General features: G+C 44.1%; 1 protein-coding gene across 2 annotated transcripts in view; it reads right to left on the reverse strand.

Moving 5' to 3' along the window:
- Window positions 1-19,554, reverse strand: part of BMP7 (bone morphogenetic protein 7) — a 44,572-nt gene that overhangs the window by 8,385 nt on the left and 16,633 nt on the right. For both annotated transcript variants that reach the window (XM_065691569.1, XM_065691568.1), the window contains exons 2-3: window positions 11,738-11,930; window positions 894-1,042 (exon numbers count right to left, since the gene is read on the reverse strand). In XM_065691569.1, coding sequence (XP_065547641.1) covers window positions 894-1,042; window positions 11,738-11,930 — 342 coding nt within the window. The remainder of the gene's footprint in view (window positions 1-893; window positions 1,043-11,737; window positions 11,931-19,554) is intronic.

The raw sequence follows: 19,554 nt of genomic DNA on the forward strand, positions 1-19,554 counted from the left end.
TTTGCATGGTCCTTATGCAAAATACCACATACTGGAAAAGTTCAGAGTGTTGCATAAAACCCAACAACATTGATGAATATCTGGAGGATAAAAACATGTCCTTAGATAACTACATTTGGAGTATATACAATAGTTTTGGACTGGGTTTTGCTTAATCTCTCCTGTACGGCAGCCAGGCAGTTTCAGGTGGTCTCAGGTCTTGTGAAACCCCAGAAGATCCAGGCTAACTTGGTTTCCTTGTACAAGTCTCCAAGTGAGCATTTTAACTTCAAGACAAACATGACTTTTTACTTAAGACCTGGTTAGCAGAATTCCCTGCCTAATTCTAAACACATCCTTTCTGGAGATGTTTCAGAGCCAGAACTTCCCACCCAATCCCACACCTCACAGGTTTTTACCATAAGCACTCTGCAGACCCTGGAGTCTCGACCAGACGTGACTTTACTAGTCCTTTCTACTGCAAAGGAAATTAAAATGGTTCCTAGCTGTTTTCCGAATTTAAAAGGACTTTTGTGCCAATTAACACCAGTCTTTTACACCTTGGTTGTCTTCCTGCACATACCAAAGCTTATTCCTCTCTCCTCCACCGGACTGCACTACTTGCAGATTAGCAGAGTATATGTACCTTGACAAGGAGGTGTGCACGGCTAATACTGAAATGACTGCAGGAGGGTTACCAGTCTGTTACAGCATTTGAGTACATCCTTCATCTGAAATTTGTTTATGCATTATTTTGCTATAATTACTATCTCCGTTTTAGACAAGTTCAGAAAGCACATGTTCAACAAATTCTATTCAAAGCAAAGAGTATTGAATGTTTAAGGCTTCCCCTGGCTGCAAATCGTGTACCTGAAACAGAGACTCACTGATTGATGTTGGTGTCTGGCACTCACCATCAATGCCTTCCACGGACAGCTGCAGGCCAAGGTTGTGTTGGGGATTCACCACCCAGTGATTACTGGTTGCAGTAATGTCAAACACCAGCCACCCTTCTTCTGCAGCCCAGATTGTCCGAGAATCGAGCAGGAACAAATCTGAATCCCTGAAAAACAGCAGTGTAATTCCCGGTTACCTTTGCTTTCCTCTAGAGAGTCTATAGGCATCCACATACATGCTTTAAGCCTTCTGGCGACAGGCAGATTCCACCAGAGCTGGGCTGGCACATCTTCCCATCTAATCACCTTCAGATGAAGCACTTCTCTTGCCTTCAAAAAAGGGAGGATGGGTTGAAGCAGAGTTGAGGTGGTTTTGGGTTACTCTGCTGTTACAGTTAACCTTAGCGCTGCTGACGCAACTTCAGAACAAGCGCTTGCCAGGCACAGCTTCGCAAAATTATTGTTTGCATATGCAAACTTGGTAATTGGGCAGACAATGCTGCTCATTATCCTTTCCACACATCATTTCCTGACTTTTATGCATAATTGTAGCATTGGTGCAAGCCAGCTGGAACACTAGAGTGCATATATTAACATATGTAATGGCTTTTTTAATGTGTTCGTCTGAGGTTACAGATAATGCATTGAGGCTATAACCCTCTGCCCAGTCATAGGTCTGCGTTACTCTGGGTGGCAATTTTCTTTCAATTCATTGCTTCATTTTTTTGAAAGCCGCTGCTGAGTTATACTGAAGAACTAATACCAGAAAATGAGAATGATCCAAAATAAGAGCGGATTTCATGTGTTTGAAAAGGGTGAAATCAGTCTGGATGTACCAAACACCGCCTGGCAGAGTTCTGTAAAATGAAAATCTGAGAAAGCACAGGTTCCGCAAAGGAAGGAAACTTCCTTTATCAGAAATTAAGAAAGACCTAGAACTTGGATGAAAAAAACTGGATACTGGTGTAGTTGCTGTATAAAAAAATGACTTTACCAGAAGAACAAAGAAACACGGTGGAAGTGTCTAGACAAGTCCCGTAAGAGCTGCTTTTGTACTGACAGCGCACAAACATGATAACTTGTTTAAGTGTAATTATATTCTTTTGAATGAAGAGCTCTCCTTGGAAAACCCTTTAATCATGTCCTCAAAGCTTAAAGAAGGCCTTATTAATTTTGTCGCTATTGATTTGTCAGTGCAAATAGATACATTTAACTTAGCTTACACCATGCCTCTTGTTTGCACGAAATATCAAGTAATCAAAAATGAATGAGAAGTGCTGTCAGCATAGAGGCTTTTGTCTTGTAGCTTTTAGTGATTCTCTGCCCTGTGAGATAGCAAGAAATTAAAGGCTTTTATCCCACACAGCTGACTCAAAACATAACTGGAGTTTTATTGCAATGTTTTTTTACTATCTAGCTTCCCTTTCAACCTTAGTGGCCCAGAGCACGTAAGAGATGATGTCTTTCCTCTGTGAACTAATAGATGCCACTGCCTCTGGCTTTGCAATGGCTTACATGAAATTAAACTTCTGAAATCAGAAGCACGTGGTGAGCACATCATCCAGGGTGCATTAAGAGAAGGATTCTGCCATTTCCTCACCAATGCACCATACCTGTGGATGCCACACAGCTGGATATGTAGATGGAGCAAGTGCTGCTGAGGGTGCAGTTAGTGTTGCACGTGGCAGCCCGAGGGAAATCACTGGCTTTCTGTCAGCTGCTTCACAAAGAGGAGGCAAGGTCTGATGCTTGCAAGAGATGTTTTGCAGATACAGGATTATAATGATTGTGATTCCTCCCTTCACCCAGCATGTCCCCGCCATGGAGGAAGCCATGGGAGGAAAGGGAGTTTTGCTTTCTTTTAAACAGAATTTGGGTTTGTGGAAGAAGCCCTACATCAGAAGGGAACGTGCTGCAACTCTTTCTTGTGTATGGCGAGTATTTCAGTAGATGTTTGGGCAGCTGAAGTGGGTGGCTCAGGAAGGGGCTGTGCTGCAGCAATGGAGAGGCTCAACCCATCTGCTGCCTGGAGCTCAGTCAGCTTTGCTGGGTGCACCTAGGACAGCTGAGGATGGATAACCCCCTCCCTCCACACAGACATCAGCTACGAGAACATAAGATGCTTGAACTCTAAGCGGGGGACAAACTTCCTGGGGTTTCATCCCCACCCAGAAGCAATGGCCCTGTTCCCACAGTGCATGACACAGCCGCATGGACACCTCCCATCCTTCCCTGTTTACAACACGCTGAACAAAACGCATCCCAGAGGAGCCAGGGACGAGGGAGTAGTACGGATTGGCCCGTTCCAATGGCTGAGTCCAAGTTTCCAGAAGTAAAGAGTTTTTATATTCGCATACTGCATCATTTAAGCATGGCCCCTGACTGGAACTCATGATTCACACAAGGTTTAGTTCATAGGGACTTGGCTCGCTTGGTTTTTCTCGCTTGTAGTTTGCAGGTTGAAGATAATAGCAATAACGATAACTTTATTTTTTTTGGTTTTAGATACTGCTCAAATACAGCATTATTACTCAGAAAAACCAGCCTTTAAGCTTCCCATGCTGACATGATGCAATCAGGGTAACCAGACAACATGAGGCATCAAGTACCAGGGTGAGTCAGTCTGGGAAATTGTATAATGCGTTTGTTTTCCTGTAGTTACAGCAATGTGCAAACAATAGGCCTGGAGGGGAAGCTTGAAGTGAGAGAGATCAAAGGGACCCACTAAAGGGAAATGTCCTTCCCACACACACTTGGAACATTTGGACCCAAAAAGGCCACATGTCAGATGCTCTCTCGAGAAGCTCAAGCACTCCTGGATTAGCACTTTCCACTCTGGCCCACCAGCAGCGGCCAGGAATAGGATGCAGAAGCTGACTGGAGCTACAAGCAGAGGCTCCTGAGATTGTGGAGCCTGTTCCAGTGAAAAGAAACCTCTTGTTCTTTTAAAAAGAACAACCTCTCCTTAAGTGAAATGCTCTCCTCTCCAAAGACTTATGGCAAACAATGTTAAGCCACTAGCTAATAGACAGCAAGCCCTTTAGACATCATTGTTAGGCAAGACAAAAATGGCAGAGATGTTACTCTGCTCAGACTTCAAATGTGCTCTGAGAGTTTCCATCTAATAACTTGTCATATGGGATACTGCTAGGTAAGTCTAATGTGGCTGGTTTGGGTTTTAGCTTTGAGATAAAGATCTGAGCACAAAGGGAGGAGGTTTCTAGTGCACATCGCACTCACTGGTCACCTATCTAACAACTGTGTGCATATTTAGAATGTTCTTGGAGGGACTCAGTAATGGCTCTGCAACCAGGAGGCATAAAAGTCCTTTGGTTCCTTGGCTGAGCATTTAATCCCTTCATTTGAGAACTTCAGAGTATGTGAGGAACTATACCGAACCGCTTATCAGACCAAGAGATAGCAAAACGCACATGATCTTCATTTTATAGAAAATTAAGCTGGGACGTGGAAACGTTAGTGTTGAGATTAGAGTTACATAAATTATGAAGTCTGGATCCAGACCACAAGTATGTTTTGTTGAGACCACATCAAAACGGCTCAGTGCTCAAAGTACCGACATCAGCGGGAGTGTCAAAGCTTTTAGCAATAATAAAAGCTCAGGGCTTTCAGCTCAGTTTTCTCCAGCATCAGGCTATCAGTGGAGCCTAAGATGAGGACAGGAGGTTAGCACTTGTCTACCAATATCTCTGGTAGTGTCTGGCACTGGATACCAGAAAGGAGAATGACCTCCACTAGGAAGCACTCCCAAAAACTTGTCTACAGGTCATGTAACTGCTGGGTGGTCTGTGAATCTGCCCTAGAGAACTTGTTCTCTAGACTCAAAGGTGAGTCAGAAGCACTGCAGTGAGGGTGGTTGTGGACTATGCCTGTGTGTCTGGAGCTACGGAAGTGGAAGGGCTCAAGCTACTAAAAGGGCCATGGAGGGCTGATGGCATGAGTGGGGCAAGAGAAGGAATCACAGGTGATTAGTGGAAGAGAGAAAGACTGGAATGTGAGGATGAGTGGAAAAGTAAGTGGAAACAAAATGCAGAAAAGGCAAGTAAAAGTACCCCGAAAGGAAACACTGAGGAAAAGAGTTACCATATTGCAATGTGATAATTCTAAAGTAATAGAAAGGATGAACAACCATGAAGCATGGGCTCTTTGCTTTTTACTGGGGTATTTTTTTCAGCCTCTAGGATATATTTTATTTTGAAGCCATAAATACTAGAAACGTATCTGAAAATAAGTGCAGCATCTCCCCTGTTGGCTGCCTTGACAAGTTGGGGTACGAGGAAGATCATGGAAGAGGGACTTGGTGGAAACACAAGTTGGCAGCTCTTCAGTAGCAAGAGAGAACATGAGATGAAACTCTGTATTTATAAACCTATGAGGTCTACAGTGCCCTAGAGTAATCTTCTTACCAAACAGCCCCTACTTTTGCGCCTGTGTTCTTCACTCACTTCCCCATCCCCCTCATCAGCTCTGTTATTTCAAGCTGCTGTTTGACGAGTGGTAGTAAACACTAATGAGCACTTCCAAGTGGGATAAAAATAAATGGGACGAAGGACAGGCAGTGGCAGCAGCAAAGGTGACTGCAGCTTTCATTACACTGCAAGACAAGCTGATTTCTGTGATGTGCTGGCACTCTGGGTTGGGAGCAGACTTGGAGCCCTGGCTGTGTCCTGGAGCAGCCAGCCCAGGGCCACTGCCAGCAGGTCCTGCAAGTCCCCTGAAATCTCCAAATTCAGGTGCTGTGCCAGCCCAAAGAGCACATCAAGGCTGCCCAGCAGCTGCACTGCTCTAATCCCTACCTGCTAGATTGAGGAATTACAGATTTAATGATATTTCAAACAATAACCATACTGTGATAACTTGCAACAGCCTTCGAATGGCCTTACAGATATGGGTCAACCCTCCTGCTTCTGTTTTAAAGTGGGAAACCTGAGGCACGGGTATGTTAAATGTCTTACTGACTTGACATATAAACCACAGACAGTAAACCAGGAGCATAATCCTGTTCTCTTGACTGGTGTTCTAACCCTAGAGGGGCCGTCTGGGTGCAAGGTAGCAAGTTTACTGACAGGCAGCCCAAGGGCAGAGTTGGCACGGGGGAATAGGGGCAATTCACATCCAGGTTTGAGCAGGTGGAGGGAGGAGAAGGCAGAAAGGGCATCCTGGGAGGGTGAGAGGAGATGCAGGGTTAGAACACATCTGTTTGGATTAGAAAGCCGCAGTGTCCAGATTCCAGCTCGCTTGGTGTCATTGCTCAAAGCCGGCTGCAGCTGTCCAAAGACAAACTTAGGAAAATATTTTTCAGACTTTCCTACTTCAAGAGGGCCCCAGGATCTCCCTGGGCCTCTCCCTGGCACGTTTGCAACACCCTCAGTACACAGACCTGGTGCAGCCCTCCTCCCACACCTTCCCTTCCCTGCCTGGGATCCCGCTTATCCTTCCCTCTCCTTCCCCGCTGATAAAAGCCTTCCCCATGCCCACAGGAGGAGCCACCAGCCAGGCACAGCCTGGAGTCTCCTCCAGGTAAAGGGATGGCCACAGCAGGAATAGAGTTTGCTGGAGGTGGTTTCCAGGGACTGGTCTGAAAATTGGCTGTGCTGATGGTGAAACAGATCTCTGAGTCTTGGTGAATCTTGGGAGAAATTACACTCACTGTAAAATTTCACCAAACTCTTAATTCTGGTGTTCCCTTTCTTAGGCAGTGTTTGAGAAAGGTAAGAGCTAGGCTTCAAAGACTGATTAAGAGCGGCAATGGGAGTTTGTTACAGAGAGACGCAACATGTTTCCTAAATATGAAGCCTCTTGTAAAAGCAGTGCTGAGCGAAATGAGGTTATATACATCTCTCTGACACTTTATATCCAGCTGTTTCTATTCAGCATTGAATCGCTGTTCATTAGTGCATCACTTAGCTGAGCGAGAGCCCACTGGGGTATGCAAAATGCCTCCTGCAGCTACTCAAGTGCCTGTGAAGAGTTGTGCCTTGCTAAGTGAGTTCAAGATTTGTTAGAGGTTTTGCAGGCTGTAGTGGCTTTTAGGAATGGTCTGAAAGGAGTAACTAGATGCAGCTCTGTTCTTAGAGAACTAAAGTTCCCTACTTGCTAAGAGCTGAGCACAGACATCAACTGACTTGCAGAGAAGTCACCATAAAAATAAAAATCAAAGCTATTGTCAGCACCTTTCTAGATGGTGTCAGTACTTGCACATACTGTCATGGTGCTGGGCCGCAACAGTAAAACAAACTGTGCCCTTCTTTGCAGCACCATCCCTGGAAAGATCACCCTGGTACTTAAAAAAGCTCCAAAAGAGTGACACATCTGTTTCACCGGCTGGGTGGGCCTAAGCCTTCGTTACTAGAATTACACGTTTCAACCCACAACATGGAAACAGACTCCAATCAATGGGAAAAGGGGGTCTGGAAAGGGCTCAGGTTTGATCTGGGTGCAGAATGGTGTAGTCTGAAGCACAAACTAAAGTGTTCCAGCTGCAAGTCAAACCCAGGAATGCATCATGCAAGATCTTATTTTTCTGTAGGGCTGGTAACATGAGCATTCAAACCATCCACTGCCTTTGAAGCCTGTGAAATCCATAATGGCCATAAAGTGAATATGTAGCAACTACATTTCAATTACCAAAGGCTGGTCAAGTACCTGGCTTTATTCTCTCAGTAACAGAACTCCCATCAACTTCAAAGGGGTTGGGATTTACTCCACAGTGCAAGTGCTAGGTCCAATGAAATTGGAGATGCAACTCTGGGCCAAGGTATTTTAGCTTCTAAAGGTGCAGACAGATGGGCAGGATCAAGCTCTATGTTGAGGGGAACTACGCAACCTACATCTTTTCTGCAGCTTCAGGTTAATACATTGAGGATGATGCCCTGACTGATAATCTACCCCAAAACCCCATGGGAACTTTTTGAAAACACACAAGTTCAATCCATTGCAATAGGAGTTAGGCATCCAACCTGCCTGGCTGCTGTTAGAAATCCCACTGCATACCTGTACGCCTCTTCAGCACAAGTCCCCTTGAAATTCTTGCTTTGGCCATTGCTCACAACAATAGGGAAAGTCTGAGGGCAACAGGTATTTCTTTTGCAAATTAGTTCACAAACTATTCCATGATTGCGCTGTAAAAGTTCAATCATTTTTCTCAGGTTCATATCTATAAGCTTTATTTTAACATTCCCTACGTAGGTGCCTGAGATAAATGACCTTCACCACCTTGTAGCAAGCCTTGTGCCCTGTGATGTGCACTCCCTAGTACTGGAATCTGCTTTGCTTTCCTGCAGCACCCATAAGGGAGGAGCTGGAGGCCTGAGCAGCATCCCGATCCCTGATGGCAACCCTTAGTTCCCACTAGCAAGATGAGTGACCACAAACAGGGACTTGATGTCCTGCTGCTCCGCACCCTTCTCAAGCCGCTCACTGGCTTTATAAAACTCTCTCCCAGCCCTTTGGGTGAGACCATGAAGACCAAACAGAAGTTGAACATGAGTCACTGGACTTTGTTATGCACACGAAAGCTTTGAGACATGTTATATTAGTCAAAACAGCAACTGTTTGCACAGCGTTTATGATATAAGGAGCATTTTTGTTCATGAATGTACTTGTTTGCTTAAAGTTTAGATCTGAGATGCTTTGTGCCTAAGGAATGCCATACATGCCTTTTTATAAAGGAGATGTTGCCGGTTTGACAAGCTTGCTTTGCAATGAATTCATAGCTTTGGAAAGGCCAGAAAGACTATTTGATTATTTATTCTGATTCCCGAAAAACACCTGTAATAACATCGTCAGTCTGACACAGAGATATCATGTCTATCAAAGTCCAGAATGGCATCCCTTCTGCTGCAAAGGTCGGGGCAAGGTTGTTAGGTGTCTGCCCACGACTCAGCAGGCAGATGGAGGAGAACTTCCACTCTGTGTTTAAATGTCAGTACTACTGAGGGGCAGGATTTCAGGAATAATGTGCTGTGGGTGCAGCTGTTTGCCTGGAAAAACCGATGCCTGTGTTTTTCACTGACAATAAATTGCAGACAAGAGCTGTTGCTGGTTAGATACCTGCCAACCTGTCTGAACTCGTAAAACGAGTTGTTAATTGTTGAACTGCTCGTACTTATGGTTTATTTGAACTGAGGGCACACCATCACACCCTCCAAACTGGAGGCTCATCTGAGGTTTAACTGAAAATCAAGCCTGCAGCGTATCAGATGGTGTCTTCACCCTCAAAGGAAAACAGATCCAGTCAGCCTCAGCTTGGGTTTTCCAGCTGCATCCTGTGCTGGTTTCGTGTCCCTAGAAGCTGTCCTGATCTCTGCTGTGTGTTGGTGTGTTACAAAGGACAGATGATGCTGCAGCTGCCTCGGGGGAGCCTGGCACCAAGCTTCTGTCCCTTGGTGCACTTAAGCAGGAGGTGCTCAGGGCTGGAGAGTACCTGGTGTTCCAGATCCCGAAAGGCAATTCCAGCAATCTCCTCGGAGATCCCACTGCTCTTGTACCATCATAAAAGCACAGGGAAAAGGGAAGCCACTTGGGGTTTTGTTGTCCATTGTACCTGCCATGCTTTAGGGAAAAGAATCTACAAAGCCAAACACAAGCAAAGGTTTTCTTGCCTGCACTGGGGGGGAGGGGTTGGCTTTGTTTTGCTCTTGTTGCTAACAACGTCAGATGGGTCTGACTTTTCCAGCCTGCTCAGGATGAGACAAACAGCCAAGGAAGCATCAAAGTGAATGGGTGTTTTTTGATCAACGTCGGAGAGAGTTTGTTTTCTTTCTCCACTTGCCCAATGACACACTGCCTTGGATGACTGGTCTGTGACAGAGCCGGTTGGAAAATGTCAGTGGAAAAATGCAGAAAAAGAGCAAATATTTTTACAAATGTTAGTGACAATATTTTTACCTTTGGTCAGTCCAAACCAACAGGAATATTTTTTTCAGGACAAACTCTTCAAAACTCTTCACTGCCTGTGCCAAAAATGTATGCAAAGGGTGAATACGCATGAACACTTGTTAAAAACAAGCGTTCCTGTGGTGAATATGATGCAGTGAAATTGCATCCAACCTTGTAGCTGGAACATCTGTATAATTAGCACGATTTCTCACCTCTTCGAGCCAGTGTTTCGTGTTTATGCCAGCCCTCTGCATACATTTTTTCCTTTAGGAATAAGAATTTGTGAAGGAGACAGTTTGCAGAAACATTTGCTGCTCCCCACGTAACTGTCCCCAGTGGGTACGTTGCAGCCTCTCTAAACACAGTGATAACAAACCTGTGGCTGTATCATTGTAAAATTAAGACACTAAATATCATCCTAATTCTGACAATAAGATTGCTAGCGGGCACCTACCTCGCTCATCAGGATCTGGACTTCCCTGACATCTGATGAAGGACATTTACTCCAACAACAGGTTTCTGGCAATTCCCTAATGCCCCAACACTCTGGTTAGGACCTCTTCATCTGCCAACACATCTCTTGTTTCTGCTCTTCTCAAGAGTGAAAAGTCATCCCTGCATCCTTGTACCTAAATAACTCACAAAATGCAGTAAAGGGAGGTTTCTATCTCTGGAACAGTCTAATATGGAATAAACTTTAATGCTTATGGTAAGCAGGGTAGCTAATGGGTCCTGCGCACATCTGTGGCTGGTCTTCTCCTTTAAGAAAGTCTGGTTAAAATGGATAGTTTAAATTATCATTGTTTGGTTAAAAATAGATTAATATTAGCATAGTCCCCAAACTCTGCAAATAATCATTTAATTAGAAAGGCCAAGGAAACCTTGAGTTTTAAGCCAGAAAATTAGAATTTCATATGTGGGAGAAAACACACCAGTGGTAGAACACTTTCACGATATGGCAAAGCCAGTAGAAATGCTCACCATTTAAAGAAGTTGATAAGGTTTCCCATTGTATCTCAAATTCTTTCTGCATTTTTATTAAGTCTTACAAAACTATAAAGCCAGAGTCCTGATTACGCTGTTTTTTCTTACCCTTTTGGACTTTCCCACTTTAAATCCCTAGTGGCTCTCTTTTCATAAACCTAAATTAGGGCTGTAGTATTATTACCCCATGTTTAGCAGTGCTAAAGAATAACTTCTGACTAGCATGTGACTGTAAATACTTTTCATGTAAATATATACGATCTCACTTTTGGTAGGATCTGTACGTAAAAGAAATATGTGCAAATGAAAGTAACTGCCTTTGATAAATGGTTGGGGATTGCTGATTAATTGGAACTAAAAACAGATGAGAAAATTGAACATATGTTCTTATTCGAGTTCCCTGGAGGATCTGTCAGGGAGCTTGGCATACATTAATAATTGCTTGGAATGGATTTAATAGCTCATCTTGTAGTTTTGCACATGCAAAACAATCAGTCAGTATAAAAAGCATGGTGTCATCTGTCTTTGTTAATTAGGGATCTCGAATGCCGTTGGTAATAAAGGCTAGTAATTAAGCTACAATTAGAAAGGAAGGATTCGGATGTGGTTTCACCACCTCGGAATCCATAAGCAGCAGGAGGAAGAGGGTAGGTCTTCCAGAAACCTTTAAATACGCTGAGTTTATGATCTTTTCCTGCAGTAGCTCACGGCCAGGCTTGTCGGCTCCCCAGCTACTGAGTGCTCCCAGGGAAATGCTGGGGATGATCTCTGGGTACCCCCATGCCCTCTGTGGGTGACCATGCTTGGCAGCTATGCATAAGCATTGACTGAGATTTCACTGTATAACACTGATGCCTGAAACCAAGCTCTTGAGACACTTTTGCTGATGGCACCAGTATTTCTAGGAGTACTGGACACAACTCTCTGAAGGAACATACTGTGCTTGAGCTTTCGATGGGATTTCCCTGTGGGTCACTCACCTTCCCTGGTGCTCCTGGAGTACTTGGTAGACACTAATCTGGAACGTTTCATTATCGAAGCGTTCGCGGATGTAATCCTTGTATATCCTGAACTCAGCAGCCGTCACCGCTTCCCCCTCTGGGATTCTGGAGAGATCAAACCTGAACTCTCGGTAGTGGCAGCGCTGATGGTGAAACTCTCTGTCATGCTCCACTGAAACAGAAAAACAGCCCATTAGCCACCTGCTTTGTTTCCTTTCCCCTCGCCATCAAACAAGCTTGAGAGTTGCCACAACAGGAAAGGGCAAGAATATCTGATTGCAGCATCTCATGCTGTTGTTCAGTTCGTTAAAGCATGTAGGAAATACATGATTCTCTCTGGGCTATTATAAGCATATATGTGTTTATCAGACTCTCTTTGAAACAGTTTTCCAGCTGGCTGGTATGGGGTGTGGGTGACCATTGTGCTTTAATGATTTTTGGCAGCTTTGTGCTTGACAAGTGACTCTGGACATTTGCCACCGATAACGACCAAGCTGCTGTGGGAAGGAGCTGAAAGAAACAGATGGTGCTTTTCAGGAGCGCTGGTTCCTGGCCTGACTCTGCTTCTGAAAACTGCACACGCATACCCACACACATGTATATAGAAATTCCAGCCCTTGATGCTTTTCACGCCAGTGACCCACATTTGGTGTCAGCTGAATTCATCACAAGCTCACAGCCCCACTCTGAGGGGTCAAAGCTTTCGTTCTAAAGCATCTCTAGTGATCAGAGCTGTGAAGCAGATGTTCAGATAAGGACCTTCTTCCACCTCCCAACCCTGACTGTGAAATAACAGAAAGTGCCAGAGTCCTCCAAGACAGTGTTAGGATGGTTGCGTTATCCCACCAAGTGACAGGTCTGCCTGTCTTCTGACGGGCAGCTGATGGTCGTGTGTAACACTGCTTGTAGATGTTGAGGGTCAGTGTTGTGAGGAAAGAAAGACTTGACTGTCCTTCAGCAAGGGGGAGGCGAGGTGTCAGTGCCCTGTCCCAGCACATGAAGTGAAGCACCCTTCTTGGGACAAATTCCAAATTAAATAGGCAAGTCAGACAAAGGAAGACTTCCCATATGTCCCAGTCCCGTCATGTGTCCACTTGACCTCCCTGCAGCTCAACTGCACAATTCAAGTAGTTAGCTCTGAGATTTTCTTGGCAAAGAATGTGTCTTTCTACAGGCCTGATTCTCTTCTGGCAGCGGTAAATCCATTGTGTAAATCCATTGACTTAAATGGAATTACTCCTGAAAAAGAGGAGTTTCAAGCCTAAGTCTGGAAAGTGCTATTTAGATTTATAGCGCTGCACAGCACAAACGTACATCAGCACTTGTGAGGGCCTCCCCTGTGGCAGGGATGGAGCGTGGGGAGCTCCGGGATCCGGGCTGTGTCCAAGTGCTCACACGGAGCAGGTTCAGCGCTGCTCTGCTGGCCGGGGCTCAGCAGCTGGCCACAGGCTCTTCCTCCTCTCGCACATTACTTCTGCAAGGAGTCCAGGACTCGCAGTTTGCCACTGTGTGATTGCTGTTCAGGGAAATACTTCGGAGCTCTTTCTAATAGCTTGGATTCATCATAGCGGAGTTTTTTAGGTATGAAACCCCTAAACTTTCCAAGGCAAAGGCAATTAAGTTCAGCAAATGGTTTTATAGGTTCAGCAGTCTTAGCGTGCACTGAATGAACAAAGTTGTTGTTGCACTTCTACCTAGACCATCTCGTACAGCCTGGGGAAGATCGCTCAGTCTCTCGTACCCTGAAGCAGGGGAATATTGTGAATATTCACCACGATTTGTAAAACACTTGGCAAGCTAAAACTGCCCTGTAAGTCCGAGAAACACTACTGAATGTGCCTCAATCCCTTTCCTCCAAAGTAATCTCAGTAAAGTAAGATATAAAGAGTACGATTTCAGCCTCAAAGGAATTTGTCTGTACCTAAATTATACAGGGGAGGAAAAAGTATTTTAATATGGTATAGTTCCTTTAACCACAACTATAGAAGAATGAATATAATGTCGTGTGGTTTTAGTTATATTGCAGATAAGATCACCAGCAGGGTGTATTACAGAGAGGTCTAGCAGTAGGATGCACCAGTGTGATCTGCTTCCAAAGACATGGGAAGGCTAAATTTTCGAAGGAAGGTGGGTGCACCTTTTCAGTGTATGTATGTGATGACAACTACATCGGCCAACACCGGCCTTGAGCTGCACTTGATACACAAAGTCTGACAACAAGCACATGAAGATGAAACTTTTTCAGGTGCTGCTGGAGTTCACAGGGATTCCCAATGCAGAGCCCGAGGAAAAATGTGTCATATTAGTATGAAAAATTAATGGCCAGGGTCATAAAATAGAAAGCCCTGAAGTTTGAACTTTCCCATGCTTTGCAGATGTTTGGATATAGGGTTTTGGCCTGAGCCATCTTTAGTGTTAAAGCAAACATTCCTGTGGCTATAGTCATCAAGATCATGAAAATATGTGGATATGTAACTGAAGAAAGAATCCCAAGAAACCCTTCAACTCTGTTTATTGTTTTTCCCCCTTTTCTTTGCACTCTGGACCTATCTGCTGACCCAGAAGTAACAAATCCTTTCAGAACTAATTTATGAGAAACACTGACCCTGAATCAACATCTGTTAGATGACTGCAGTAAATCTTATTACATAATTAAACACCAAAATCTATGTTAAAATAACGTTAAGGGTCTGACTCGTACTCATAAAAGCAAGACTCTTCATTACGAAGGCTGAAATCCTATCCTTAATTCATGCTGCTGTGTGCCGGTATTTGTGAACATATGGTACAGTACATATGATCATGTGTTTTTTGTAGACCCCAGTAATACCTTCAGCACAACAGCACGAGGTAAGCAGGGGAGCGCTCAAGAAGCCCGAGTTTCCTGGGTTTGAGGGGTGTTAGTCAGACCTTTGACAACACTGCAACTGGGTCGTTTCCAATTAATTACCTGAGGAGTTTGAAGGGGGGGAGAGGGAGGTGGTTTTTTAGGAGAAAAAAGAAGAGGGAGAGTGGCTTTTTAAACGTTCACCCAAACAGTCAAGAGAATTGCTCCAGCTCCTTGAATACATCTGTAGTTTCTCCACTAAAGATCTATGAAATCCATGACCCCATTGACACAACATAACATAATGAAAACCTTTTGGTCATTCTTGAAGGACTTAATTTCAGCTGTTTGTCAGCCATTATGTGTTAAATGCTCCCCTAAAAGTCATCAAGCAGTATGAGTATTTGCTGGGTATACTTAATAGCCCTTCTAAGTAAAGAATTTGAACTCATGTTTATCCCAGGTTCATAGTTCTTACAAATCGCTACTACCCAAAAGCTTTTAATGAATGTGACTGGTATGAGCCCAGTTCCTAATTTCAAACATTGGAAATTCCAGCTCAGAAACTGTCACAATTCAAATGCTTTGGCAAGGCAGCTGCTTGGAGAGGAAACCAAAGCTCTGGATGTGCAATCAAAGGTTGTAAAATATGAAATGGAAGAACACCCCTGAAAAATAACTGCTATGAAACAGAATGTGTGCCTTAGCTTGGGAAAACAGTGGATTTCCTCTCCTAAAGAAACAATCCAAAGTCACTCACAGGTGATACATGTGTAAATTCGTGCCTCTCCTCATGTCCAGAAGTGCCGTCGCATTTTGGAGGCACAAACACTGCAGACAAATTTTGACCTAATTTAACACAGGGCTCAAAATCTGCTGGTGCAAAATAACTCTTGGGCATGGTGAGTGTGGCAGTTAGCTGTGGCTATGGTAGATGAGGAACATCAGACACTCCCTTTGGCACAGTCCTTTGGGAAAGAAAGGTTGAGACGATGGGGCTTGGGAGCTGTGGGATGGAGGCGGAGAATGGATTCATGCAAAAATAAGACGCTAAAAAGTGTGAGGGATAATTAAAGTGATCCAATCAAAACAAGCACATATCTTAGGTTAGTGGTTATCAGTAAATTTGCCACACCTCTGTTGCAAATATGCAAGTAAACTCAGCATCTTTGAAAGTCTGGCCTCGACTATCTATCCACAATCTGACTGCTGCACAGACTGCTCTCATCTATCTGATGCAGATATGGCTCTCATCTCTCTGAAGTCTTTTGTCTCCCCAAACCGACTCTGTTGTGGCATTATGGTGATGCAAGAGGAGGCATGATGGCATAGTTGTGCAACAACAGGGATGGTTAAAAGAAAACAGGATGGATACATGCATTCAGGCGTGAAGTAGCCAGGTATCAGATCCAAAAATATGGGAAAGCTGGAGATAAAATGTCAACAAATACTTAGGACTTGTTTTGACATGTCCTAACGTGTACTCTTCAGATACAAAACCTGAAAACATTCAAATGCAGAGATGAAAAAGTGTAATTGTTGACATCTAGAACTCAGAGCAATACAGTTGAAACCAATACTAGAAAAGTATTGTTGGACAGAAAAGCTTGTGAGCCTAGTTTCACACCCTAGGGTACCCAAACTTCTAAAGCAAATGACACATCAGCATAAAGCTGGGAAACCTGAACTGGTCCCACATTTGGTCATTTTCACAGCAAAATATGTTGAGACCAGAAACAAGAGCCCCAGCTATTTTCAGCTTCTTTGTAAATCACTCCTGGTAAGGGAAAAGCCAACCTGAGCTCATTCTGTGAACACTGGTTTTATAATACAGATTGATGGTAGGCAAGGCATGACACATGACAGCAAATATTGCGGTACACTCTACACACACCAAAGAAACCAGACTGCTTTAGCCTCAGTAGTGAGTGCAGTAGCACAATGTCAGTCACTAACGCCACGTGTCAAGCAAAAAACCCAGTGAATCACAGCAATAATTTGCCAAGAATGACTGTGTTAAAAAATAATTATCACAGACGTGTTAAAGAGCTAATCCAGACCCCAGGGAACTCAATGGAAATACTTCTACTCATTCAAATGGATTTCATGGGAGGCCTTACTTCTGCCAATCTAGCTACCTAAGTATTTTTATGGTTGTTTTTTTTCTGAAGATGTAAAAAATCTCTTTTTCATAAGCAAAGTAAACACCAGATGAGTAGGTTTGTGCTCAGGCTGCCAAGCTGGGAAAGCTTTGGTAATTCTGCCTCCTCTTCCCTGGCACATTTGGGTGATAACACTTGGAATATATTTGGAATATTTAAACAAGCAAAAACTGTAAATTTCCTGTTAACATTTCCACCTGACAATACGTTATTTGTTTTTATAAAGCACTTCAGGAGTAGTCGTCTCGTTTATCGTACTGCTCACAACAATTACAGCGCTACTTGTTTCTCATTTACCACAAAAAAAAAGCACCGCAAGGAATGTGCAGTAGGGTGTCTGTAACTTCTTTACTCCCAAAAAAGGCCAGAAGGGATTTGTAAAGGACTTTAATCTCAAATAGATTAAAGGTCCTGAATTCCTGAGACTGAAAGATAAGTGAAAGGAAAATAGATTCCAAAAGACAACACTCCCTCGCCTCAGCCTCTCAGCCAGGCAGGAGGCTGCGGAGCCATCAGCAGTTGCCTAAGTAACCCCTCAGGATTTGGATGCCAGAAACAACCCAGTCACACTCCGGTATCAAGGTCTAACAGATTTTCAGAGCCTACCTGTGCCTGCTGGCCCAGGGCCTGAAGAAGTCATGTAGGTGAGTTTAGTGGGTAGGAAAACCGTTGTCTGCTTTCTCTCTCTCTGATAGCTGCAGAGCTACAGAAAATGAGCATGATTTCTTCAGTGTGCCAGTGGGTAGATGTTAGCATTAGTGTTCCCATGAACGGTTACACCACCTCCAGCCAGCAGTGCTAAACCTTGTTTGATTTTCCCAAGAAAATTCACCTCTAACTCCCTCCATCACCACCCCTTGAGATCAAAGCCAAAACTTCAGAAACCCTCTTGCATCATTTCAATGTAGAGCGTGAGACTCCTGGAAACCAGCTGCCCTAGGACCATCAGGTCCAAGAGCATTTTCAGGCTATGTATGTCACTGGTTTCAAAGGGGACGTCCACCCCAATGGGGTGTCAGGAAATGTATTCAACTGGAAAAATAGTTCCCCCTTTCCCAGATGAGTTTTCAGGTGGATGCCATCCTCACCCAGCTCACTCAAGAGCAGCAGTGGCAGGAGGACCAGGGACCTCCCAGCATAGGAGAGGGGAGGGCAGGGCCACCCCCTGGACTTGAGAAGGTTGTGAAACTGTGCTGTAAACTTTCAGGATGCCAAATTGGAGACCTCTTGATGGGATTCTAATTAATGGGCATTAAGTATTCCCTCTATAAACTGCACTTCTTTGTCTCTAAATTGGTGGACAACATCATTTCACTTATGAAATACAGGCCTTTTCTCCTCATGTGAGTGAGGTTCAAGATGGAGGAAACCAATCCGCAGCGGAGTCTACTGGTCTCAGTGGGATTCCCTATTGAGCAAGAAGTGCAAGGTCGTTCCTTATATTTTTCTGAGGAAAAGGGGGAGTATAATAAAGATTGCCATAATGTCATGCCAGGCCACACGTTTCCCTCCTCACTCGGCTTGACAGTGATAGTAACAGGGGCAGTGGCAGGAAATTTATAATGGCAAGGATTTGAGAATGAGAAGTTCTGTGATTGGTCTTCACTTGCTCCATCCTCTCAGCTACAAGATTTACTTGCTGGCATCAGGCAGCTAAAGCAGCAGTTAAAGAAATATTTGAAGAAACAGTTAAAAGAGTATAAATTGGGAGACCTATAAATGGAGTAGAGCAAACGTCCTGGGCTGTGTGATGGGATTGTTTTTTTAAGAGTGATCAAAACAGTATTTGGAGGGATTCTTTACATGGGATGGTTGGAGCTTTCCAACTCATCTGGAACTTACTGCAGGTTTTTGGAGAATCCTAAGGAAAAACAAATGTACCCCTGATTTTGGTCTGTGAGATAAGCCGACTCGAAAAATAGTCTGGTTTTTCTATAAGTCATTAATGCACCCCATAACCCGTACTGTCCCCATCCACCCTTTGCAGAAGGGGCTGCTCTGAGTCAAAGCAGCACTCAGCAGAAGGGAACCTGCACCAAGATGCTCAGTGCTCATGTACCCGTTTTACAGCCAGGTGAAGGGAGGTGAAGGTGAGAAGCTATTTCTTGCATGGTAAATTCAGTGTGAGGCAGGGCAAAGTCCTGCCCCATCCATGGCAGAAACCAGGACTAATGCATTCATTTCAAATTAGATGAAAACCAGACTCCGTAAGTCCTGACTGCAACCCCAGAAGTTAGAAACAGGGGTGTTCAAAATTCTTTAGTGCTCGCCCTGCAAAGCAATCTGGGCTAAGCATTTCTGCTGTGAAAGGGGAAAGGAAGAAAGCCCTCTGGAGTTAATATTCCTCCTTTAGCATCACTTCATTTTTTCAGCTTTCAGCATGAAGGTGGTGTTGCCAGCAAGACCACCTAGCCACAAACCCAGCAGGGAGCTTCCAAAATTCTTCTAAACACTGACTCCTTGTTATAAATTGAAAAGTGGTAATAGCAACAGTGCATATCACATCTGTGCCAGGCTTCGGGCCTGGGAAGGAGCACTCTCCCTGCTGCTGAACACAACTTGGAAAGATCCTTTCAGTCCACACATGTATCAGCATTAGCCATTTCTTTGTCAACAAATCCCTTAATACGTACCCTTTCTATCATGTACAGATGTCCAAAAAATAATGGAATACTGTACTACAAGATTAAACACTTTAATGTCAGCATATGTGTTGCATGACTCTGAACAATGGTATCATTGTGCGTGTACAAACAGCGGGCTGAGGGAAGATGGGTTTAATTATCTCCGAAGCAGCAGCAACTTCT

Source organism: Lathamus discolor, chromosome 11, assembly GCF_037157495.1.
Source record: "Lathamus discolor isolate bLatDis1 chromosome 11, bLatDis1.hap1, whole genome shotgun sequence".
Taxonomy (NCBI): domain Eukaryota; kingdom Metazoa; phylum Chordata; class Aves; order Psittaciformes; family Psittacidae; genus Lathamus; species Lathamus discolor.